At 38.9% G+C, this 27,497-nt stretch overlaps 2 protein-coding genes across 2 annotated transcripts; both read right to left on the bottom strand.

Annotated features, from left to right (window-relative positions):
- Window positions 1–4,972: 4,972 nt before the first annotated feature.
- LOC109114252 (uncharacterized) lies at window positions 4,973–7,318 on the bottom strand. Its single transcript, XM_088903829.1, has 5 exons — window positions 7,028–7,318; window positions 6,545–6,952; window positions 5,753–6,182; window positions 5,282–5,616; window positions 4,973–5,194 (listed from the first exon to the last, which is right to left on the bottom strand). Exons 1-5 carry the CDS (start codon window positions 7,316–7,318, stop codon window positions 4,973–4,975), a joined length of 1,686 nt encoding a protein of 561 aa, XP_088759955.1.
- A 1,439-nt stretch (window positions 7,319–8,757) lies between these two features.
- On the bottom strand, window positions 8,758–12,820 carry LOC104590865 (uncharacterized). The gene is made up of 3 exons (XM_010249621.2): window positions 12,262–12,820; window positions 9,874–9,968; window positions 8,758–9,630 (listed from the first exon to the last, which is right to left on the bottom strand). The coding sequence occupies exons 1-3, from the start codon at window positions 12,818–12,820 to the stop codon at window positions 8,758–8,760; spliced, it is 1,527 nt and encodes a 508-aa protein (XP_010247923.2).
- Window positions 12,821–27,497: the final 14,677 nt, after the last annotated feature.

The raw sequence follows: 27,497 nt of genomic DNA, 5'->3' as shown, positions 1-27,497 counted from the left end.
CTCCCAAAGTTGGTGTTCACGCCCAAAGAATGCTCCAAGATCTGTCCCTGCTGAAGATGACACAGCTGTGGATGGAACAGAACCAGCAGGGTGCGTCCTACACACTGGATCCTTCACAAGAATCCCCTGGATGTACTAAACACTGAATTCTTTCAGTCTTTCTTGCAAGACTGATGTCAAGAACTGGTTTCTTGACTTTCTTTTCTGCAAAGATCAAATCTTGCAACAATGCAGATGGCGGCGGCAGGAGGAGATTTCTAGAAACGAAAAAGCTGAACTGTTTTCTTTTTCTGGAGAGAATGAGATCTAATCTCAATTCGCAGGAACCTTTCTTGCTTACCAGAACCTCTTGGATCGAAATCTGATTTCCCTGTCTTGGTTCATTCGAAAAATCTCCTCTCTTTTCTTCTTGATTAAGAAAACTCCTAATTAGGAGTTATCCCAATCCAAATCAGTATTTGGATAGGGGATAATCTTAATCCCTTTCCCAGATAGAGTTAGCTTACTCCTGATCTTATCAGGAGGTTACCAGATTCAAATCTGATTTGAATTTGGTCTCTAAGAGTGGATAAGGCTAAGAGCCCAATCCTTTTTGCTAACTTCAATCTCAAATTCGCCCCATTGGTGGGTGATCATATCAGCCCACTTCGAAATGGGCTTTTGGCCCATTAAGTATTCAGTGTTTAATTAGTTTCCAATCTGCTGCCCAGTTGGGCTTCTTTGTATGGCGTGGGACCCAAGCATTGATCTACACACCAGCCACATGGGTTCGGCCCAGCCTTTAATACAAGGCCCAGCCAAATTCATTGAAAATCTCAATGAACCCCTTGAGTCCATCGTATGAACCCTATGGGCCCAACACTTACATTAAGTGGTCCCTGGGCCAAGCCATCTTATAAAAACCCAGGGACTGTGGGCAGGTGCAAGATTAGCCCATCAGGTATTATCCTAAATGGTCTTACACTTAACCTCTCAGCCCTTAATGATCAAGCACTGCCCGACAAGAGAGGACCTCTCCCTCGGCTGCAAGGAACAGTGCCGCACTCTCCTCTCACATGGATCCCGGGAATTAAAACCATTTGCAAACATTTTGAAACCGTACATATATATGTAAATATATTAATTTTGCAAAAACAAAATTCCAACGATTGAAATCAACTGCCGGCAGTTTGGTTTCCATCAGAGAGATGCATTCCCGATCATTACCCTTTGTCCGACAAAGTGGCTGATTCTGTCACTATGACCACCCACTCAGATGAATTCTCAAACTGCCCCAACATACCCAGGTTTTGATCCCCACTAAGGATCTCACTGATTGGCATATCAAAGGCAGGCTGATCCAGCACCTAGTGAAGTGTCATAATCGAGTCTAGGGGTCAGGTGTAACTTTCCAGTTTTGCCCATCTATCTCCAAGGTCCAGGGCAAGACTGGAAATCTGGTCCGGTTCAAGGATTCAAGTAATCCCATGCTGTATGTGCCTCGGGTCTTACCCTGATGGCTGAGACAGGCCATCCCAACACTTGGTGGCACACCAGTATCAGCCTTGGCAGGATAAATCTCCCCAGACTTATCCAACGGCTGTGAACATTTAAAACTAACATGAGTCTCTACAAATGTCCAGTTTTAGGGTTTTACACAGAATTAAACCAAACAACATGAATCAAACATGCACTTTATTTATTTCCACTAAATAACAAAAGTACATCAAAATGATTGAAGCTAAGGGCATACAAAACTGTCTAACAATATAAACGTAACAACCAATACAATCTTGTAATTTGCTGTAAAAACATATTAATTTCAAATTTGATTGATTCTATTGTTTGTAATTACATATTAGCGTTTGTTCTTCAACTTCGGTGTCGAATTCTGCCTATGACTTCTGGGCTCATCTGCTCAACTGAATTTGATGGGAAGGGGACTGGTTCAAGGGGATTTCTCGCTACTATTGTTGAAGGGAAGGGAAATCAATCATATGGATGGCCGAACCATGCAGTCCTTCAGCAAAAACTGCAATCCAACAACATGGATTGAGCAAGGGAGGTGAGCACGAAATCAGATTTGATATTTTCTTGCAAAATTCAGAATCAGAACTAATCTCTATCAGTTCAAGAATGGAGGTCGAATTAGGGTTAGGGCGGCAAGAGCAGAAGGAGAGAGGGAGAACTGAGAACAATGTGTAAACTTGGATCCATTTTCCCTCCTCTATTTATATAGATCTTAAAGAGTTGATCTCCTAATCTAATTAGGAGTTTCCTAATCCAAATCTTTATTTGGATCTGGACTTTTTAAGTGGATAAGAGTTATCCTCTTACGCATATCTGCTGATCCAAACCCATATCCATACTCAAATTCGCCCACGCTAATTAATCCAATTAATCTTTTGGCATTAGGCCCATTAAGCAGGTGGCTCACGTTCCTTTAGTAATTGTTGGCTAACTTAGCTCTCTTTGTATGGTGTGCGATGGCATGCTGTCATAGGCACCCAAAAATAAAACCTATACTCGTAAAAATAAAATGCGGTAGTGCGAGCAAGGATCATTCCCACAGAGAGTATCTAACCTAAATTATGTGCTACGTGAATCAAAGATGGAGGGGGGTGTACGTAACGAAAACCAGAATTAAAAGAAAAGAAAAACAAAATTAAAAAGAAAAAAATTTAAATGGGAAGCAAGGCAATTTAAAGTGTTGAAACTAATCCGAAGAATGAGTCTTGGTCTAGGATAACATCCACCATCAGAATTTCACTACTGCTCATGGATGCAAAAATAAATCAATTCAGACTTCGAATATTTATCGTAGGAATTGGTTTTCTGTATCTCCCTATCATAATTAATCAGAAAACAAGCGATCCTCTTAACCCTTACTACTGAACAACTCCTAAACAAGCATTAAAGATTTAATCCAGCAATAGCCTTAAGCATTAGTGATCGATGAAGCTATACAACACAAGCACAAGCGGTTGCATTTAATTCAGTCGAGTGTTGTTCCTAGGATCTAACGATTTCTGATGCAGCAAACCATTAAACTCTAGTTGCTTCGCAGATTAGAGGAATCAAACAATTATGGATTTGATATCTAATCTAGCAATAGATTGTAATGAATAATAAACTAGTAGGCCTCCTAGTAATTAAACGAAACAATCATAGACATAGACATAAACATAGAAGAACATTTGATATTCAAATCATGAATCAAACAATAAAAATCAAATTAGATCTCACAGTTTGGTGGATTCTGAGGCTTCTGCTTCCTTCGACCAAGTATGAGAGTTTAGCCATGCATGGTCATGGTGAAAACTCAAGAAAATCAGAGATTAGAGAAGAGAGGGGAAGAGAAGAGAAGAGAGGTTCAACCCTCTTTTTCTGCTTGATTTCGTGATTTTCTTTTCTCCTTTCTTTCCTTCTCTCTACTTCCCACAAAAGAAGTCTATAAAATCTCCTAAAATTTCTCTAGGTAACAATCTCCAAGTCTGACTTATCAAGAAAAGACTCAAAAATAAGATAGAACGAAGTTCTTGTGTGAGTGGAAGAGTGGTGAATTCGCGGATGAAAGTTTCAAGGCTAAGGAATGTCTTCAACACGTCACCAGTGCAGTTTAAGAGAATTCGGTCCCGATTTTGATCTCGATGCATTCCACTTCTATCAAAACTCAAAACATGAATATTGTAGAGCTTTTCCTTATCTTTCCAACGCATCTTGAATCATTTCAATTGGAGTCCGAATGAGAGAGTTATGCTCAATCTACCACACGGCGCCAAGACTGTGTAAAATTACCCGATTAGCCTTGTTTTTCACTTAACGCCTCCTTCCGTGCCCTAAACCAAAATATAAGAATAACGAGTGCATTTGGGCATAAAATAAATATAAAAGACTAAATATTAAGAGAGAAAAATATGATATGTTTCGTTCTCATCAAATCCCCCCACACTTAGACCTTGCCCGTCCTCGAGCAAAACAGAAATTAAGCAAACTATTCTACCAAACTTTAAACTCAATTTTCCTTCATCTTTTTCCACAAATATTCTAGGTTAACTATTACAAACTTTAAATCAACACGACCAAGTTATACATGACTCATCCATCAACCAATCCAATTTTTTACTACTACAAACCAGGTAGTAAACTAGGGAAAACAATTTTTTTTTTTTATCTCCTCTTTTTTTTTCTTGGTGGAAGTGAGTGCATTTTATGCTCCATCTCACTTTTAGGACGTCAATGGGTGCATTTTACGCTCCATCCCACTATTTGAATTATTGTCTAGTAGGTCCATTTTATGCTCCGTCCTACCAATTATAGCAATAGTAAATTATTTACCCTATTTACTTACACCTGGATTTAGGACTAGCTCAAAAAGGGGATGGCTTCAGGTGAATCCTATATTCCCTAATCATATTACTTTACTAAGTTCACAAGAGTTTTCCCAGAACACTGTTTCAATTGATTCCAAAAGAGTTGAGTTTTTTTTTTTTTTTTTGGTCAAATGTAGAAAATCACAACCTAAATCAAAATTTAAAACGCAACCTAAATCCCCTCCCCCACACTTAAAACTTAAATTGTCCCCAATGCAAGGTAAAATGCAAAGAAAAGGTGGAAATAACTAAACTATAAATGCAAAAACAAGAAGAAAAAGAAAAAACAAACTTCCCTGTTTTTAATCACCATAAACTGGATCCTCTAACAATTGTGGTTGCAACTTTCGGTGCTTTCCCCTTCCATCCATCATGGGTGGGTTCAGCCTTCTTTGTGGTTGACAGGAAGGTTTTGCTTGCTCTTCAAATAAGATGTGATGCATGCATGTAGACGGGATGATTCCTTTGATATCCGCAATCGTCCAACCGATAGTCGTCTTATGCTCCTTGATAACCTACACAAGCTGCTCTTCTTGTGATGCGCTAAGGCTACTAGAGATGATCACTAGTAATGTCTCTTCGTCTCCAAGGAACACGTACTTGAGGTGACTAGGGAGAGGCTACAATTCTGGAATGGGGGCCTGCAAAACAGAGGGTAAAGGCTTCCAGTCAGAAATCAACAACATACCATAAGGAGCATTACCTGACTGTTGTAACTCTGGAGAATCATCCAATGCTACAACATTTTCTTGCAAATCAGCATTCAGCATTGACTCCTCTTCCTCAAGATGCTTACTGATGGAAACTTCTAATCCATCCTTCCTGTCAAGTTCAAAGACCTCCTATGCCAAAGAATCAATTGCATCAATAGAACAGATAGGATTATCATCAGCAGGATATTTCTTGGCATCGTAAATATTAAACTTAACAATTTCACCATCAAATTCCATGGTGAGTGTGCCATTATGAACATCTATCTTTGTCTTGGATGTCTTTAAGAATGACCTCCCTAGCAAAATAGGAGTGGTTTGATCACCATTATCCATATCAAGCACATAAAAATCAGCAGGAAAAACCAAATCATTTACTTTTACAAGGACATCCTCAACTACACCCTTAGGATAGGCATTAGATCTATCAGCCAATTGAATCACTACACCAGTCTTATTCAAAGGTCCATGTTTCAAAGAAGCATATATTGAATATGGCATGACATTAATAGAAACTCCTAAGTCTAACATGGCCTTCTCAATTCTAGTGTTACCTATCGTGCAAGGGATAGTGAACAAACTTGGATCTTTTGCACTTTGTAGGGAGTTTTCTTTGAATAACTGCAAAAACATTCTCCCCTACTCTCACCTTTTCATATCCTTTTAGTTTCTATTTCATTTTATGTGTACACAATTCTTTCAGGAATTTAGCATAACGAGGTACTTGTTTAATAGCATCTAAGAGTGGAATGTTTACCTCGCATCTACGAAAAGTTTCATAAAAATCATTGAACTGCTCATCTTTCCTAGAACCTGCTAAAGCATGAGGAAAAGGAGGTAGCTTTTTATAATCAGAAAGAGGTGGAAACATATGCTTAGGTACTTCATCATCATCGGGAATGATGTCTTTCTCCTTTTCTTGGTTCGACAATGCGGGGACTACCCTTGTTGGTGCCTCAACCTCTTTACCACTTCTCAAAATGATTGCACTTACATTTTCTTTTGGATTCACAACCTTTTGAGAGGGTAATTTCCCCGAACTCTGTGCCTCTAACCGATTAATTGCAGTCACCATCTGGCCCATCTGAGTGTCCAAATGTTTGATACTGGCCCTTGTCTCCTGTAGAAATTGCAAAGTGTTAGTGGCAAGAGATTTGACAATATCCTCTAAAGACATACCTAAATTTGAAGTTTTGGCTGACTGTTGTCTAATGGGGTGCGGCTGAGATTGGGGTGATCCCTCCATCCCGGATTGTATGTGCTCGAGTAGGGATCATACTTCCTATGTGGTTGCCCTAGAAAACCACCTACTGCATTTACTTGCTCAACGGGCTCCTCTTGAAGAGTTTGGCACATATCAGTTGGATGCCCTACTACCGAGCATATCCCGCAAGCCTTTACCATTTTCATGTTACCTACAACCATTTGACAGACAAGAGAAGTCAGACATGCAATTTGTTGTTCTAGGGAAGAGATATTTACCTCATTAGCATGCTTTGATGGAGGGTTGAGTCTATAGCCGAACTGTTGAGAATTGGCCGCCATATTTGCAATCAGATTTCTCGTTGCATCGGGAGTTTTGTCTACTAAAGCTCCTCCACTAGCAGCATCAATCATGCTCCTATCAGTGGGTTGAAAACCCTTATAGAAATATTGGATCTGTAGCTGCTCGCTGATTTGATGATGGGGGCAGCTTGCACATAATTTCTTAAAACGTTTCCAGTATTCCTGTAGGGACTCCCCGTTGTACTGCCTTACACTACAAATTTCCTTTCTGATGTTGGCCACCCTTGAAGCTGGGAAGTACTTCTCCAAGAATAGCCTCTTCATTTTGTTCCATGTGGTAACACTCCCGGAGGGTAGATAATAGAGCCAATCCTTGGCCAAATCCTACAGAGAAAACGGAAAGGCTCTCAATTTGATTTGCTCTTCAGTTACCCCCATGGGTTTAATACTCGTGCATACTACAGGCAGCTCCTTCAAATGTTTGTGAGGATCCTCACCTGCAAGACCATGAAAAGTGGGCAAGAGATGTATTAGTCCAGATTTCAATTCAAAATTAGCATCAGCATCTAAAGCAGGAAAAGTTATGCATAACGGTTGCTGATTCAAATCAAGTGCAACAAGCTCTTTCAAGGTTCGGTTTCCAGCCATGATGTCCTCTTCTCTCAAATCAGAACCATTAATAGATAAGGAATCAAGATCAGGATCGTTCTCTTCAGAATGACTCCGAGCTTCCCTCCTTAACTTGTGCATAGTTCCCTCTATTTTTGGATCGAACTGCAAGTCACCTTTCTTAGAGAATCGAGTTACAGGCATAAATCAAGGAAACCCTAATAAACCATGAACGACATACCATAAAAATAAAAATAAAAAAAATCTGGAATGAATAAATAAATCAATAAATAAGGTAGAAAATACTCTACGCTAAAAACTTTTCAAGAAACTAAATAATGATCACGAAAAGCACAAAAATTGATTAGAAAAATTGTCCAGCAACGGCGCCAAAATTTGGCGTGCTGTCGTAGGCACCCAAAAATAAAACCTATACTCGTAAAAATAAAATGCAGTAGTGCGAGTAAAGATCATTTCCATAGAGAGTATCTAACCTAAATTATGTGCTACGTGAATCAAAGATGGAGGGGGGTGTATGTAACTGGTGTGTTGTCGTAGGCACCAAAAAATAAACCTCTACTCGTAAAGATGGAATGTAGTAGTGCGAGTAGGGATCATTCCCACAAAGAGTATTTAACCCAAATTATGTGCTACGTGAATCAAAGATGGAGGGGGTGTATGTAACGAAAATCAGATTTAAAATAAGGAAAATCGGAATTAATAAAGAACGCAATTTAAATGAGAATTTAGGTAACTTTGAGTGCTGAAATTAATTTGGGAACAAATCCTGGTCTAGGATAACATCCACCATCAGAATTACACTACTGCTCATCGATGCAAAGATAAATCAATTCAGACTTTGAATATTCATCATAGGAATTAATTTCCCGCATCTTCCTACTATCAGTTAATCGGAAAACAAGCGATCCTCTTAACCCTTACTACTGAAAAACCCCTAAACAAGCGTTAAAGATTTAATCCAGCAATAGCATTAAGCATTAGAGATCGATGAAGCTAAACAACACAAGCACAAGCGGTCATTAAGCATTAGAGGTCGATGAAGCTAAACGACACAAGCACAAGTGGTTGCATTTAATTTAGTCGACTGTTCTTCCTAGGATCTAACAATTTCTGACACAACAAATCATTAAACCCTAGTTGCTTCATAGATTAGAGGGATCAAACAATTATGGATTTGATATCTAATCTAGCAATAGATTGTAATGAATAATAAACTAGTAGGCCTTCCTAGCAACCAAATGAAACAATCATATATATAAACATAGAATAACATTCGATAGGTGCATTACCTGACTGTTATAACTCTGGAAAACCATTCAATGTTGCAATCGTTTCTTGCAAATCAGCATTCAACATTGGCCCCTCTTTCTCAAGATGCTTACTGATGGCAATCTCCAACCCATCCTTCGCATTAAGTTTAAAAGCTTCCTGTGATAAAGAATCAATCATATCAATAGAATGAACATGATTATCATTAGTAGGATATTTCATGGCATCATAAATATTAAACTTAACAATCTTACCATCAAATTCCATGGTGAGTGTGCCACTATAAACATCTATCTTAGTTTTGGATTTTTCAAAAATGGTCTTCCTAGCAAAATAGGAGTGGTTTGATCACCATTATCTATATCAAGCACATAAAAATCAGCAGGAAAAACCAAATCATTTACTTTCACAAGAACATCCTCAACTATACCCTTAGGATAGGCATTAGATCTATCAGCCAATTGAATCACTACACTAGTTTTATTTAAATGACCAAGTTTCAAAGAAGCATATATAGAATATGGCATGACATTAATAGAAGCTCCTAAGTCTAACATGGCCTTCTTAATTCTAGTGTTACCTATCATGTAGGCGATAGTGAACATATTTGGATCTTTGCACTTTGTAGGGAGTTTTTTAATGACCGCAGAAACATTCTTCCCTACTCTCACCTTTTCGCATCCTTTTAGTTTATGTTTCCTCATATGTGTACACAACTCTTTCAGGAATTTAGCATAATGAGGTACTTGTTTAAGAGCATTAAAAAGGGGGGTATTTGCCTCGCATCTACGGAAAGTTTTATAAAATTCTTTGAACTGCTCATCTTTTCTCGTTCCTACTAAAGCATTAGGAAAAGGAGGTACTGGTTTATAAACAGAAAGGGGAGGAAACTTACGCTTAGGTACTTCATCATCATCGGGAATGATGTCTTTCTCCTTTCCTTGATTCGACACTGCGGGGGCAGCTCTTGCTGGAGTCTCAAACTCTTTACCACTTCTCAAAACGACGGCACTTACATTTTCTTTTGGTTTCACAACCGTTTGAAAGGGTAATTTCCCCGAACTTTGTGCCTCTAACTGACTAATTGTCGTCGCCATTTGGCCCATCTGATTGTCCAAACGTTGGATACTGGCCCGTGTCTCTTGCTGAAATTGTTTCGTCTCCTGTTGAAATAACAAAGTGTTAGTGGCAAGAGATTTAACAATATCTTCTAAGGACATACCTGAATTAGAAGTTTGGCCTGGCTGTTGTCTTGGAGGGTATGGCTAATATTGTTGGAAAGTAGGGTGATTTTGCGGGTTCCCATAGCTAAGATTGGGGTGATCCCTCCATCCCGGATTTTACGTGCTAGAATAGGGATCATACTTCTTCTGCGATTGCCCCGAAAAACCACCTGCTGCATTTACTTGCTCAACAGGCTCTTCTTGAAGAGTTGGGCACATATTAGTTGGATGCCCCACTGTTGAACATATCCCACAAGCCTTCACCATTTGCATGTTACCTACAACCATTTGACGGACAAGAGAGGTCAGACTTGCAATTTGTTGTTCTAGGGAAGAGATGTTTACCTCACTAGCATGCTTTGCTGGAGGGTTGAGCCTATAGCCAAACTGTTGAGAGTTGGTCGACATATTTGCAATCAGATTTCTTGCGGCCTCGAGGGTATTATCCACTAAGGCTCTTCCACTAGCAGCATCGATCATGCTAAAAGAATGGTAGGATCCATTTAATGGACGCCATGAAAGTTGCGGAATGGGTGGGCAAATTTCAAAAATTTTCCTAGCTTCTTCCAACTGGGAATCATATTCCCTAATTTAAGAATACAATATTCAAGGATCCTACTTGAACCATAATCAAACCAGATCTGAACCAAAAGGGATGGGAGGAATTATACCTGATCCAGAGATGCAGTATCTCCCAAAGTTGGTGTTCACGCCCAAAGAGGATACCAAGATCCGCTCCTGCTGAAGATGACGCAGTTGTATGTGGAATGGAACCAGCAGGGTGCGTCCTACACACTAAATCTTTCGCAAGAATCCACTGGAAACTCTGAGCACCAGATCTTTTTAGTCTTTTCTACAAAACTGATGTCAAGAACCAATTTCTTGACTTCTTTCTTTTTCAAAGATCAAATCTTGTAAGAAAGAATGGCGGCGGCTGGAGGAGAACTCCTGGGACGAAGATGGCTGAATTGCTTCTCTTCTCTCTGGAATGTGTATGAGATCTAATCTCAATTTGTAGGATGATTTCTTGCACACAACCCTAGGTTCGAAATCTGATTATTTTCTCTTAGGGTTTCTCCTCTTTACTTCTTGATTAAGAAACCTCCTAATTAGGAGTTATCCCAATCCAAATCAATATTTGGATAGGGGATGATCTTAATCCTATCTGCAGATTAGGTTAGCTTACTCCTGATCATATCAGGGGGTTACCAGAATCAAATCTAATTTGAATTTGGTCTCCCAGAGTGGATAAGGTTAAAGGCCCAATCCTTTTGCTAACTTCAATCCCAGATTCACCCCATAAATGGGTGATCATATCAGCCCAGCTCGAAATGGGCTTTTGGCCCATTAAGTGTTTAGTGCTTAACTAGTTTCCAATCTACTGCCTAGTTGGGCTTCTTTGTATGGCGTGGGACTCAAGCATTGATCTACACACCAGCCACATGGGTTTGGCCCAGCTTTTATTACAAGGCCTAGCCGAATTCACTGAAAAGCTCAGTAAACCCCTGAGCCCATCACATGGACCCTATGGGCCCAACACTTACATTAAGTGGTCCCTGGGCCAAGCCATCTTATAAAAACCCAGGGACTGTGGGCAGGTGCAAGATTAGCCCATCAGGTACTATCCTAAATGGTCTTACACTTAACCTCTCAGCCCTTAATGATCAAGCACTGCCCGACAAGAGAGGACCTCTCCCTTGGCTACAAGGAACAGTGCCGCACTCTCTACTCCCATGGATCACGGGAATTAAAACCATTTGCAAACATTTTGAAACCGTACAAATATATATATATATATATATTAATTTTGCAAAACAAAATTCCGATTGAAATCAACTGCCGGCAGTTTGATTTCCATCAGAGAGAGTGCATTCCTGATCATTACCTTTGTCCGACAAATGGGCGAATCCTGTCACTATGATCACCCACTCAGATGAATTCTCAGACTCTCCCAACATACCCAGGTTTTGATCCCCGCTAAGGAACTCACTGATTGGCATATCAAAGACAGCCCAATCCAACACCTAGTGAAGTGTCATAATCGAGTCTAGGGGTCAGGTGTAACTTTCCAGTTTTGCCCATCTGTCTCCAAGGTCCAGGGCAATACTGGAAATCTGGTCTGGTTCAAGGATTCGAGTAATCCCATACTGCATGTGCCTTGTGTCTTACCCTGGTGGCTGAGACAGACCATCTCAACACTTGGTGGCACACCAGTATCAGCCTTGGCAGGATAAATCTCCCCAGACTTATCCAATGGCTGTGAACATTTAAAACTAACACGAGCCTCAATAAGTGTCCAATTTTAGGGTTTTACACAGAATTGTACCAAACAACATGAATCAAACATGCACTTTATTTATTTACACTAAATGTAAAAAGTACATCAAATCGGATTGAAGCTAAGGGCATACAAAACTGTCTAACACATGCTCTTATCAGTAGGTTGAAGTCCCTCATAAAAATACTGAATAAGTAGTTGTTCGCTGATTTGGTGATGGGGACAGCTTGCACATAACTTCTTAAAGCGTTCCCCTTATTCATGTAAGGACTCCCCGTTATATTGCCTTATACCGCAGATTTCTTTTCTGATATTGGCCACCCTTGAAGCTGGGAAGTACTTTTCTAGGAAGAGCCTCTTCATCTCGTTCCATGTTGTAACACTCCCGGAGGGTAGATAATAGAGCCAATCCTTAGTCGAATCCTTCAGAGAAAACGGGAAGGCTCTCAATTTGATTTGCTCTTCAGTTACCCCCATGGGTTTCATGCTTGTGCATACCACATGCAGCTCCTTCAAGTACTTGTGAGGATCCCCACCTACAAGACCATGAAAAATGTGTAAGAGATGTATCAATCCAGATTTTAATTCAAAATTAACATCAGCATCTAAAGCAGGAAAAGTTATGCATAAGGGTTGCTGATTTAAATCCGGTGCAGCCAGCTCTTTCAGGGTTCGATTTCCGGCCATGATGTCCTCTTCTCTCAAAGCAGATCCGCTAACAGGTAGAGAATCGAAGACTGGATCATTCTCCTCGAAATGACTCCGAGCTTCCCTCCTTAACCTGCACAAAGTCCCTTCTATTTCCGGATCGAACTGCAAATCACCTTTCTTAGAGTATCGAGTTACATGCATAAATTGAGGAAATCCTAATAAACCCTAAACTACATACCATAAAACAAACAAAAATAATAAAAAAATACAAATAAAAATCTAGAATGTTAAACAAATAAATAAATGAATAAAACAGAAAATCATCAAACAATCAAAACGATCTATAGAAAAAGGGAATTTTTTTTTCAAAAATTTCGAGAACTAAACAATGATCACGAGAAGCACAAAACTGATTAGAATACTCCCTGGCAATGGTGCCAAAATTTGGCATGCTGTCGTAGGCACCCAAAAATAAACCTCTACTCATAAAGTTGGAATGTAGTAGTGCGAGTAGGGATCATTCCCACAGAGAGTATCTAACCCAAATTATGTGCTACGTGAATCAAAGATGGAGCGGGGTGTATGTAATGAAAATCAAATTTAAAATAAGGAAAATCAGAATTAATAAAGAACACAATTTAAATGAGAATTTAGGTAACTTCGAGTGCTGAAATTAATCAAGGAACAAATCTTGGTCTAGGATAACATCCACCATCAGAATTACAATACTGTTCATCGATGCAAAGATAAATCAATTCAGACTTTCAATATTCATCATAGGAATTAATTTTCCGCATCTTCCTACTATCAGTTAATCGGAAAACAAGCGATCCTCTTAACCCTTACTACTGAACAACCCCTAAACAAGCGTTAAAGATTTAATGTAGCAATAGCATTAAGCATTAGAGATCGATGAAGCTAAATAACATAAGCACAAGCGGTTGCATTTAATTTAGTCGACTGTTCTTCCTAGGATCTAACAATTTCTGACGCAGCAAATCATTAAACCCTAGTTGCTTCACAGATTAGAGGGATCAAACAATTACGGATTTGATATCTAATCTAGCAATAGATTGTAACGAATAATAAACTAGTAGGCCTTCCTAACAACCAAACGAAACAATCATATATATAAACATAGAAGAACATTCGATATCCCAAGCATGAATTAAACAATAAAAACTAAATTAGATCTCACAGTTTGGTGGATTCTGAGGCTTTTGCTTCCTTTGACCAAGTACAAGAGTTTAGGCACGCATGGTCATGGTGAAAACTCCAAGAAAATCAGAGAATGAAGAAGAGAGGGGCGGAGAGAAGAGAAGAGAAGAGAAGACAAGAGAGGTTCGATTGCTCCCAATCTGCTTGCCTTGTCTCTAGGGTTTTCTCCTCTTATATACTTCCCCCAAGAGAAACCTACAAAATCTCCTAAAATTCCTCTAAGTCAATCTACAAGTCTGGCTTATCCAAGAAAGACTCAAAAATAAGATAAAGCAATGTTCTTGTGTGAGTGGGAGAGTGATGAAATCGTGGATGAAAGTTTCAAGGCTAAGGAATGTTTTCAACACGTCACCAGTGCAGTTGCATAGAATTCGGGCCCGATTTTGATATCGATTTAGTCCGAATCTATCAAAACTCAGAACAATAAAATTGTATAACTTTTCCTTATCTTTCCAACGCATCTTGAATCATCTCAATCAGAGTCCGGATGAGAGTGTTATGCTCCATCTACCACACAGCGCTGAAACTGTGTAAAATGACCCGATTAGCCTTGTTTCTCACCTAACGCCTCCTTTCGTGCCTTAAACCAAAATATAAGAATTATGAGTGAATTTGGGTATAAACCAAACATAAAAGGCTAATTATTAAGAGAGAAAAATATGATATTTTTCATTCTCATCAAATCGAAAACCAGAATTAAAAGAAAGAAAAACAGAATTAAAAAGAACAAAATTTAAATGGGAAGCAAGGCAACTTAGAGTGCTGAAACTAATCAAAAGAACGAGTCTTGGTCTAGGATAACATCCACCATCAGAATTTCACTACTTCTCATCAATGCAAAAATAAATCAATTTAGACTTCAAATATTCATCGTAGGAATTGGTTTCCTACATCTCCCTATCATAGTAAATCAAAAAACAAGCAATCCTCTTAACCCTTACTATTGAACAACCATCAAACAAGCGTTAAAGATTTAATCCAGGAATAGCCTTAAGTATTAGAGGTTGATGAATCTAAACAACACAAGCACAAGCGGATGCATTTAATTCAGTCAAGTGTTGTTCCTAGGATCTAACGATTTCTTACGTAGCAAACCATTAAACTCTACTTGCTTCGCATATTAGAGGGATCAAATAATTACAGATTTGATATCTAATTTAGCAATAGATTGTAATAAATAATAAACTAGTAGGCCTCCTAGTAATCAAATGAAACAATCATAGACATAAACATAGAAGAACATTTTATATTCAAAGCATGAATCAAACAATAAAAATCAAATTAGATCTCACAATTTGGTGGATTCTGAGGCTTCTGCTTCCTTCGACCAAGTATGAGAGTTTAGCCACGCATGGTCATGGTGAAAACTCAAGAAAATCAGAGAATAGAGAAGAGAGGGGAAGAGAAGAAAAGAGAGGTTTGACCCTCTTTTTCTGCTTGATTTCTTGATTTTCTTTTCTCCTTTCTTTCCTTCTCTCTACTTCCCACAAAAGAAGCCTACAAAATCTCCTAAAACTTCCATAGGTAACAATCTCCAAGTCTGACTTATCAAGAGAAAACTCAAAAATAAGATAAAATGAAGTTCTTGTGTGAGTGGAAGAGTGGTGAATTCGCGGATGAAAGATTCAAGGCTAAGGAATGTCTTTAACACGTCACCAGTGGAGTTGCAGAGAATTTGGGCCCGATTTTGATCTCGATTCAGTCTGTGTATATCAAAACGTAAAACATGGAAGTTGTAGAGTTTTTCCTTATCTTTCCAACGCATCTTGAATCATCTCAATATGAGTCCGAATGAGAGAGTTATGCTCAAGCTACCACACGGCACCAAGACTGTGTAAAATTACCCGATTAGCCTTGTTTTTCACTTACCTCCTCCTTCCGTGCCCTAAACCAAAATATAAGAATAATGAGTGCATTTGGGCATAAAATAAATATAAGACTAAATATTAAGAGTGAAAAATATGATATTTTTCGTTCTCATCATGGGACCCTAACATTGACCTCACAAAAGCCCATTTGGGTTCAACCTAGCTTCTGTGACAAGGCCTCGTTGAATTCACTGCTAAGCACAGTGAACCCCAGAGTCCATTAGTATGAGATCTCAATGGGCCCAACATTTACACTAAATGGTCATTGATTTCAGTCATCTTATGAAAGCCCAAGGACAACGGTTTTAAGTGAGATTAGCCCATCAGGTATTACAACCCTAAATGGTCTTACACTTAATCTCTCAGCTCTTAATGATTAAACACTACCCGAAAAGAGAGGACCTCTCCCTCGGCTGCAAGGTACAGTGTTGCGCTCTCTGCTCGAATGGTTATCGGGTATTAAAACCTTTTTCATAAAACATAATATATATATATATATATATTTTTAGATGGTAAAGGATCATCCTTTACCAACCTTGTGATACGATTTATATTAATGTGGCCAAGTTGGTAATGCTACAGGCATGTGGGATTAACTATATCACGAGTCCTCTTCTTGGGGATTAATTCTGACGTAGTTTCTATAATGTTTGTTTCCAAAGAAGGATGGAGAACATAGAGACCATTCTCATGTTCTCCGTATGCGAGGAATTTGTTATTCCATTTAATAGTAATCTCATTACTAAATAAGATAGAATAACTATCCATGCACAATTTTGAGACAGAAATCAAATTTCTTCTTAAATTAAGTATGAAAAGACAATTTTTAAGTACAATTATTCATTCTCTGAAAACTAGTTCTATAGTTCCTATGGCTATAGTTACAACTATTGCAGAAGTTTCCGAGTAGAGCGCCACTTCTCCGTCACTCAATCTTCTGCTTATCTTGAACCCCTACAGTGAGTTACACACATGAGTTGAAGCCCCAGAGTCAATACACCAGGAAGCAGAAGTGACCAACAAATTGGTCTATAATGGGTTGTCAAAGCCCTCAAAATTAATACTAGTCCCACAATAAAATATTTGCAGTAAAAGTGGTTCTAGGTCGAATCCCATAGGGAGCAAATCAATAATCTCTTAGCCGAATGGGTAATGTAATTGAGTGAGAGAATTTAAATACTGAAATTAAAAGAAAAGAAAATAAATAGTAATTTAAACAAGAGAAAATCAGTCTTACCGAATTCTGGTTCAAGGGTTCGGGTTGAATCGATTGGCCATCGATCCTAGGTATATTTCAGCATTCTTGCAATTCAAGCATTTAACCTTAGATTTATTAAGATAGTCATAATAAACCTTGTGTTTTCCTAATTCAGTTGACCAAACCTAGCATTCGATCAACACTTATCACCACTTAACTGGGTACGATAGCGTCCATATTAAACAGTGATAGCATTAAGATTTGTGAAAACAGTTAAACCAAAATAACAATAATTGAGATAGCTGCAATTACTGAATTTTGTTCCATCGATTCCTTTAGGTTAAATCATGTTAAAACATTAGTCAAAGGCTGTCACGAACAATTGACCCAAAAAGATATCAACCTAATTGCTACTTGTACCATTATTCGTGACAATTATGGATCACCGAAATCATGGATAGCAGTTGGAAAATCAACATTAATTCAGTTTGTCAAACTAATTAACATCAACATCCAATAAAGATATGCACAAGAATCAATGAATACTTGAATTAAAAAGCAAGAAAATAAATTAACTACAGAACCTCACAATGACACAATCGAACCTCCCCCCTTGAATCAGAAAAAGAAGCTTAGCTGCTCATGATCTACGAAATCTCCATGCTTTTCTTCTCCATAGCCGAACTGCCTTCTTGAGCTTCTTGATCTTCTTGATGATCTCTTGGATCTAAGAGTGAGTCATGCTAGAGCTGGTTCACCCCCCTCTTTATATAGCCAAAGGAGAGGGTTGTTTTCCAACTCCTTCTAAGAGATCATCTTATCTTTAGGGAGTCTTGATCTTCTTTGAACTAATCCTATCATATCTCTTATCTAATGATCTAATCTCAATCTTCTTATCTCTCTAGGATTACATTCAAGACTTTAGATCTGATAAGACTCTACCCTTGGAGATTACATTCGAAATTCCGATTCTTAACTCTTGAATTCAAGTTGGGCTGCTTTAAAACTTGGGCTGCTTCAAGGTACTTCTGCGAGTTGGGCTTAAGTTGTGAAATGGGCCTGGCTACGAACTTGCTCCGCCTTCGGGCTCGTTTTCGTACTCGATTCGGGCCGAATTTGTCAAAACCTAAAACATAAAATTTGTGGGTCTTCCTTTCATCTTTCTAATGCTTCTTGAATTGTCCAATTCAGAGTCTGGAATTGAGAGTTAGGCCCAGATTACTGATTGTCGCCGAAACTATGCTAAATCACCCGATTTGCCCTGTTTTCTTCCAATTGCCTTCTTATTGCCCTGAATCGAAATACAAGAGTAATGAGTGCATTTAAGTGTTAAAATAATGTAAAAATATGAAAATTAGGGGACAAAAATAGGGTTCTTTTCAGTCTCAACAAATCCCCCCACACTTAAACTTTGCCCGTCCTCGGGCAAGGCAAAAACTCAAGTAACACAAAAGAAACCAACTACTGATTTTCAATCTTTCTTTTTCTCTACAGGAGGCCTGGTTCATTGCATGCTTTAGTCCAGACTTGGTAATCTTTCCCTTTTCATCTCTTTCTCCCCTTTTTCTTGACCAAGAGTTATCGCAAATCACCATTCCTCATGGTCCCAAGTTAAATCGATAGTCAAGGAGACAAGCCTTTCAGGGCTGAAACTCCTTGGACTGCACGGGTGCTCATTGCTTTTAACAAAACAATTCAGCCAGATGCAATTACTTTTCTGTGAATCAAAACAATGTGTGCTTATTGCCATAAGCTTGCTATGTATCACATCTCCACCACTTAGTGTGAATTCCTAGGATCTGAAGGTGAGAATGGGGTTGGGGTTCTAGGGTGAGTGCATTTTATGCTCCATCTCACCCTTGCCTTCTTTTCAAGATGTGAGTGAATTTTATGCTCCATGTCACACTTGCTTTCATTTTTAGATGTGAGTGCATTTTATGCTCCATCTCACACTTGTTTTTGTTTCTAGATGTGAGTGCATTTTATGCTCCATCTCACATTAGTCACGATTTTATTTTCAAACTCCTTTTTTTTTCACAAGAATCACAGGGTTTCACTGCCTGATCCATGAATTCATTGATCGTGGTCTCTATATGCCTAACACAGCAAGTTTTAGAATAATCAACCCAAGTTTGGCAGATAATTATGTGAAAATCAATCAAACCCTTATGCATCTTGCCTATTGATCGATTAAAATCATGAGGTACCATATGCAGCCAAGAAAGATTCAGTTAGTCATGCTTGCATTCTATCTTATCTATTCAGCCTATGTACATGATTCCTGATAAGTTGAAATTGTTCAAGGATAAGTTTCCGGGAGCAGAAATTTCAAGAAGGTAAGGTATCCCAAATATTCCATTAGATTTCCCTAATCCCCCCACACTTAAGTTATACATTGTCCCTAATGTATGTGATTATGCATAAAGTAGAAGGATTTGGGGGTACTTCCCTATTTGTCTTGTTGGGTTCCTGCTAAACACAAAAATCAAAATCAAACAAAATAACAAAATTAACTAAACACAATGGGTTGCCTCCCACAAGCGCAATTGTTTAACGTCGTTATCCTCGACATTCTCCCTTGCTACTTTAACTCTCGTGGTTGCAGTTTTCGGTGTGCTCCCCTTCCATTAATCATGGGCGGGTTCAAATCTGGAATAGGGGCCTTGGTATCCAATTGTGCACTCGATTCTAACTTCTCATTCATATCTTTTTCAAAAATTTCCTGCACAGTTGGACTAAAAGTGTCAACCAAATAGATCGAATGGTCTTCAATTGGGTACTTCATAGCTACAAAAATATTAAATTTAACAGTCTCTCCGTCACATTCGACGGAGAGGGTACCCTCATCCACATCTATTTTGGTCTTGGCCATTTTCATGAATGGCCTGCCTAATAGAAGTGGGGCTGAACCTTTGATCGTGTTCTCCTCCATCTTCAGAATGTAAAAAACAGCTGGGAAAATTAAATCGTTAACCTGCACCATTACATTCTCAACAATCCCTTCTGGGTAGGCGTTAGAACGATCAGCTAATTGGATAACAGCTTTAGTTTCCCTTAAAGGACCTAATCTCAAAGCATAGTAAATCGAGTATGGCATGACATTGATAGATGCACCTAAGTCTAGCATGGAATGCTCGATTTGCTTATTGCCAATCACACAAGGTAGGGTGAACATACCTTGATCAGCAAGTTTTTCTGGTAAGGTCCTCTTGATCACAGCTGAAACATTCTCTCTAACTCTTGAGTCCGGTACCTCCTTTTCTTCCTGTCCTTTATCCACCTTCCTTGGTGAGGTAGGTTCTAGCTACAGTTCCTTCCCGCTTCTTAGCACCACTGCACTTACACTCTCCTTGGGGTTGACTACCGTTTGTGATTGTAGTTTCCCGGAGCTCTGTGCCTCCAACTTGCTAATGGCAGTGGCAAGTTGGCTGATTTGGTTCCCCAAATTCTGAATGCTGGCTCTTGTTTCCTGTTGAAATTGTTGAGTATTAGTAGCTAGAGCCTTAACTATATCTTCTAATGACGTACCTGAATTTGGGGGTTGGCCTTGCGCTGTGATGGGTGTTGAAAACTGGGGCTGTCGACTGAGAAAATGGGGTTGATATTGCTGCAGTCCTCCTTGGTTCCCGTAGCTTAAATTTGGATGATCTCTCCACCCCGGATTGTAATAATTGGAGTAGGGATCATACTTTCGTTGGGGCTGCCCTGGGAATCCTCCTATGGCATTTACTTGCGGCATCGATCCATCTTGTAATGATGGACACATGTCCGTAGGATGGCCAGGGATCGAACAGATACCACACACCCTAGCAGTTTGTAATTGTCCTGTAGCTAGTTGCCTACCAAGGCAGTTAAGTCAGAAATCTGATTTTCTAAATTTACATGGCTTACCTCATTTGCATGCCTAATGGTGCCATCTATCCTTGCACCGAACTGCTGTGAATTTTTGGCCATGTTGGAAATTAATTCCCTGGCCGCTTTAGGTGTCTTGTTCACTAGGGCTCCTCCACTGGCTGCATCGGCCATACTTCTATCCATTGGCTGAAGCCCTTCATAGATGCATTGGATCAAAAGTTGTTCGGGTATTTGGTGGTGTGGACAGCTAGCAACAAGTTGTTTAAATCTTTTCCAATATTCATATAGTGTCTCACCACCAAATTGCCGAAATCCACATATTTCTTTTCTTATGTTTGCAGCCCGGGATGCAGGGAAATATTTTTCTAAAAATACCCTGTTCATCTCATCCCATGTGCGTATTGAACCGGGAGGAAGAATATACAACCAATCCTTTGCTTTATCACATAAAGTAAATGGAAAGGCTATGAGTTTTACCTGATTCTCGGTCATACCATGGGGTTTCAATTCAAAACCTACCTCAAGAGTGGGATACGTGATGCATAGGGGCTGTTGGTTCATAATTGAATCAAACCAGATTTCAATTCAAAACCTACCTCAAGAGTGGGATACGTGATGCATAGGGGCTGTTGGTTCATAATTGGTGCAACTAACTCTCTCAATGTCCTTTCTCTGTTAGCCATTCTTTCTTCTTCTTCGAAGATGGGAAAATCACAAGTGGGAAATTCACAATCTGAGTTCACCCTTTTTGGTGAACGATCATTCCTTTGTTTCGCCTCCTTCCTTAAACGACAGGTGGTCCTCTCAATTTCGGGGTTGTACTCGAGTTCACCTCGTTGAGAAGAACGAGTCATAAACAAGAAGGGGTTAACAAGAGGAAGGTAATAGCTAAGAAATTAAAGTTGCTCCCCGGCAACGGCGCCAAAATTTTGACGGGTTGTCGAAGCCCTCAAAATTAATACTAGTCCCACAATAAAATATTTGCAATAAAATTTGTTCTAGCTCGAATCCCACAGTGAACAAATCAATAATCTCTTAGCCGAATGGGTAATGTAATTGAGTGAGAGAATTTAAATAATGAAATTAAAAGAAAAGAAAATAAATAGTAATTTAAACAAGAGAAAATCAGTCTTACCGAATTCTGGTTCAAGGGTTCGGGTTGAATCGATTGGCAAAAGAAAAGAAAATAAATAGTAATTTAAACAAGAGAAAACCAGTCTTACCAAATTCTGGTTCAAGGGTTCGGGTTGAATCGATTGGCCATCTATCCCAGGTATGTTTCAGCATTCTTGCAATTCAAGCATTTAACCTTAGATTTATTAGGATAGTCATAATAAACCTTGTGTTTTCCTAATTTAGTTGACCAAACCTAGCATTCGATCAACACTTATCACCACTTAACTGGGTACGATAGCGTCCATATTAAACAGTGATAGCATTAAGATTTGTGAAAACAGTTAAACTAAAATAACAATAATTGAGATAGCTACAATTACTGAATCTTCTTCCATCAATTCCTTTAGGTTGAATCATGTTAAAACATTGGTCAAAGGCTGTCACGAACAATTGACCCAAAAAGATATCAACCTAATTGCTACTTGTACCATTATTCGTGATAATTACGGATCCCCGAAATCATGGATAGCAGTTGGAAAATCAACATTAATTCAGTTTGTCAAACTAATTAACATCAACATCCAATAAAGATATGCACAAGAATCAATGAATACTTGAATTAAAAAGCAAGAAAATAAATTAACTACAGAACCTCACAATGACACAATCGAACCTCCCCCCTTGAACCAGAAAAAGAAGCTTAGCTGCTCATGATCTGCGAAATCTCCATGCTTTTCTTCTCCATAGCCGAACTGCCTTCTTGAGCTTCTTGATCTTCTTGATGATCTCTTGGATCTGAGAGTGAGTCATGCTAGAGCTGGTTCGCCCCCCTCTTTATATAGCCAAAGGAGAGGGCTGTTTTCCAACTCCTTCTAGGAGATCATCTTATCTTTAGGGAGTCTTGATCTTCTTTGAACTAATCCTTTCCTATCTCTTATCTAATGATCTAATCTCAATCTTCTTATCTCTCTAGAATTACATTAAAGACTTTAGATCTAATAAGACTCTATCCTTAGAGATTACATTCGAAATTCAGACTCTTAACTCTTGAATTCGAGTTGGGCTGCTTTAAAACTTGGGCTGCTTCAAGGTACTTCTACGAGTTGGGTTTAAGTTGTGAAATGGGCCTGGCTGCGAACTTGCTCCGACTTCGGGATCATTTTCGTACTCGATTCGGGCCGAATCTGTCAAAACCCAAAACAAAAAAGTTGTGGGCCTTTTTTTCATCTTTCTAATGCTTCTTGAATTGTCCGAATTGTCCAATTCGGAGTCATGAATTGTCCAATTGATGACAACATCAATTTTGGTGTCATGATCTAGCCCTGACCCGAAAGCCTCCAGTTCATTGATATAACCCATCATCTTTAGACAATGGTCATGAACCTGTTGGTTCTCGGTGATCTATGCGGTCATAAACAATTTTAAGACCTTTTGTCGAGTAGAACGGTTCCGCTCTTCATACATAGTCTTCAGACTATCCAATACATCTTTGGACACTTCGATTTTATCGAATTGTCGCTGTATTGGATTGTCCAAAGAGGCTATAATATAACACCAGGCAAGAGAGTTTTTCTCTACCCATTCTTAGAAATTTTGTCCAACTTCTCGGACGTTAGAATCTGCATAAGGTTTTAGAACCAGTCAACATAATTAGGGCCCTTGAGTTTGTTATCATCCAATAGTTTGGTGAAGTTTCCATTTGCCATTTCTAGTAAAGGCAAGGTAGATTTGTAAGTCCATAATCTAATTGATTCTTGTCATCACATAAAAAGGGCTTTTAATCTATGTTCCATTACCATTTTGGGCATTTCTAAGATTCCCTCCAATCTCAATGACGGAGATAGTTGTGTCTATAAAAATGTAGAAAACCACATGGGGTGCATGGAGCCAACTGTTTCAGATGCAAAACCCCACCACCTTCTGTGAAGGATCTCAACCACTCATCTTATGTGCTTTCCCTTTGGCCTATGTAAAACAAGGTTTATAGCCATTTTAGGTTAAACCTTTCTGTCCATAAGTGCTCACCCATCATGTTCATGAATGCCAAGGTACCATGAGAGAGTCTTCCATTTTAGGATAGGCCCCTCCCACATCGGTCTATGGCGCCCCTATCATCTTATAAAGCAATCCAACCGATTGCATTAGCAGATTGATAGCCCAATTTTATGGTGCATCTCCACCCACCAATACAGCCAATCTCCATACTAATGATGGAAGGCCTTTAGAGAGTTTCATCATATGAATCTCCCTATCACATGCACTTATATTTTCAGGAGGGAAGGAATAATTATGCCCTAATTTAATTTAGGTCAAACCAAAGTGGCTCCCACTGACTTTCATAAAGCTAGATTTTGATGGGCCCTAAACAGCTAGGGTTTCGCATGATTCCTCTTAGGGAGGAAGCTGGTGTGGGGCCCACCATGCAGGGAGATCATCCAATGATCTTTAAGGACACCATGGCAATGATGTGCATTCTGCTATGGTGTGCGAAAAAGCCACTATTGAATCAGCATGGGCCAAGTGCTTATGGCCCATGAACGTAGCGTATCACACATCCATACATCACATGCATGAAATCCATAATTGATCCAATCAATTAAATAACTATAAAACCCATATACAAAACCCATTTAATTCAATAATATTACCAATAAATATTATCTAGGTATATGGACTAAGCTTCAAAGAGCAGTTCGGCCCATATAGCATTTATGCTGAATTGGGCTAAAGTAGTTTTAACATATTAAAATGGGGTTTTACAGATGTGGGCCGAATTGCATTTTGTAATTAACCATCAACTCCTTAACCCATATAGGAAATTTTAGGGCTGAGAACAGCCCCTATCGAACCACATATTCGGTCCAACCAATTTGGTCCAATCTGGTTCAAATGGGTTAGGGTCTGATGTTTAATTCAAGATTCAATTGAAGAAGATGATCTGAAATTAAACAACTGATACATGACAATCAAGAATCAGTAATAGGGTTGTTCATAAGACTATTACACTGCAAAACAAAGATTAGTTCACAGTATGTAGTTTCCAAAACTGCAAATCACAAATCGCTTAACCTGAATCTGCGAAATTCTCTCCTTTCCGTTTTCTGCTTCATCTTTGAATGAAATAGAAATAGAAAACCAAATTTTTCTATTAATATTACATCAGATTCAAATTCCCATACATTCTATCTAAAAATTAAAAAAAAATAAAATTAATTACAGACCAAGAATGAATAGAATAAATCAGTAGGTGCACAGATTTCTTGCGCCAATAAAAGAATTCGATCTCCACCATACGAACAGCCCAAAATCCAAGAAAAATATATAGAACAATTCTAAATATAAATCAGATTAATAAAGATTTAATTTCAGATCATTCGCCCAAAAAACTGGGAAGCAATTTCCCAAAAAAATGCTAGCTATGCAAATCGGGTAGAACGCTTTCTGCCCATTTGCATAGATTCATATCTAGTTTAATTTGGTTCAAGATTTGAACCTGACTCTAATACCACTGGATGAGAGATCCATCATATGGATGGCCGAACCTTGCAGGTAGGTTGGGCGAAATTTCAAAAAAATTCTCTCTCTCCCATCTGGGAATCGCATTCTCTATTTTAGAAAACTGCATTTTCAAGGATCAATCTTATCTGAAACCAAAAGGGAGGAGAGGGATATGCCTGATACGGAGTAGCAGTAACTCCCAATGAAGGGGTTCACGCCCAAGGAGGAAACCAAAACCTGCTTCCACTGAAGATGACATAGTGTGAGGTGAAGCAGGATCAGTAGGACGACTCTTCAGCAAGAACCGAATTCTTCAGCAAGAATGGAGTAGAGGGATGGTGAGCACCACTTTAGATTGCTTCTTCTACAAAGAAGCAATATCAAGAACAATTCTTGATCACTCTCACAAGTGGAAATCAAACTGGGTAGGGGTGGCAAAAATAGGGAAGAACTCTGCAGTTTGTTGTGTCTTGTCCGGTTTGTTTTGCATGTCCACCCTGCTCTCTTATTTAGAGCCTTAAAGAGACAACCTCCTAATCTGATTAGGAGTTTCCTGATCCAAATCATTATTTGGATCTAGACTCTTTAAGTGATAAGGATAATCCCTTATTTTATCTGTAGTTTAAGACTAGCTTAATCCTAATCAAATTAGGAGTTTCCTAATCCAAATCTTTATTTGGATATGGAATCTTTAAGAGGATAAGACTTGTCCTCTTATCTTTATCTGCTGATCCAAACCCAGACCCGCCCCTATTTAATTAATCTAATTAACCTAGTTCAAAATCGGGCTTTAGGCCGATTAAGTTTATGTGCTCACTTAACCTCTTAACCTACTACCTAGTTGGCTCTCTTTGTATGGCGTGGGACCCAAACATTGATCTACACATCACCCACATGGGTTCAGCCTAGCCTTTGTTACAAGGACTGGCTGAATTCACTGTAGGACACAGTGAACCCCCGAGTCCATCACCATAGGCTCTTAATGGGCCCAACATTTACACTAAATGGTCTTTGGGTCCAGCCACCTTACGAAAACCCAAGGATTATGAGTAGATGCAAGATTAACCCATCAGGTATTATCCTTAGTGGTCTTACACTTAACCTCTTAGCCCATAATGATCAAACACTACCCAACAAGAGAGGACCTCTCCTTCGGTTGCAAGGAATAGTGTTGCACTCTATACTCACATGGATCCCAAGAATTAAAACCTTTTGCAAACATTTTGAAGCCATAATATATATATGTATATCTCTATATAAATATATTTTGCAAAACAAATTTCAACCGTTGAAATCAACTACCGACAGTTTAGGTTTCCATTAGAGAGAGTGCATCCCCGATCATTCACTTTGTCTGACAAAGGGGCTGATCCTGTCACTATGATCACCCACTCAGATGAATTCTTGGACTGTCCCAACATACCCAAGTTTTGACCCCCTCTAAGGATCTCACTGATTGGCATATCGAAGACAGCACGATCCAACACCTAGTGCAATACCGTAATCAAGTCTAGGGGTCAGGTGTAACATTCCAGTTTTTCCCATCTCTCTCCAAGGTCCATGGCAATATTGGAATTTTGGTCTGGTTCAGGGTTTCAAGAAAACCCACACTACATGTACCTTAGGTCTCATGCTGGAAGCTGAGACAAGCCACCCTAACCAACTTGGCGGTACATCAGTGTCAGACTTGGTAAGATAAATCTCCCCAGATCTTTCCAATGGCTATGAAGATTCTAAACTAACACGAGTCTCATAACTGTCTAGTTTAAGGGTATTACACAGAAATACACCACAATGACATGAGTCAAATATGTACTTTATTCATTACAATAAATGTCATAATGTACATTATGCTAATTGGAGCTAAGGGCATACACTATCTAACAGATTGATGCAGGACAACAAGAATATTTGAAGGAGTTATTCTTTATCTCTGTTAATCAGAGACTGAAATTGACAACGAGAGGAAACTTCATCTAATTCCTTGCTCAAAAAGAACATACTTTTGAAATTACATTGTTTACATTTCATGTTAGTCTTTATGGTTCATTTACATTTCATGCTCTCAGTTACAGTTAAATAACTACAGGTTCAGAGGTTCTGTTATGTTCTAAAACTACAAGTT

Source organism: Nelumbo nucifera, chromosome 4 (assembly GCF_055504915.1).
Source record: "Nelumbo nucifera cultivar China Antique chromosome 4, China Antique-T2T, whole genome shotgun sequence".
NCBI classification, from domain to species: domain Eukaryota; kingdom Viridiplantae; phylum Streptophyta; class Magnoliopsida; order Proteales; family Nelumbonaceae; genus Nelumbo; species Nelumbo nucifera.
Note: the sequence above shows the minus strand (reverse complement) of the source record. Positions and strands in the feature narration are given on the sequence as shown.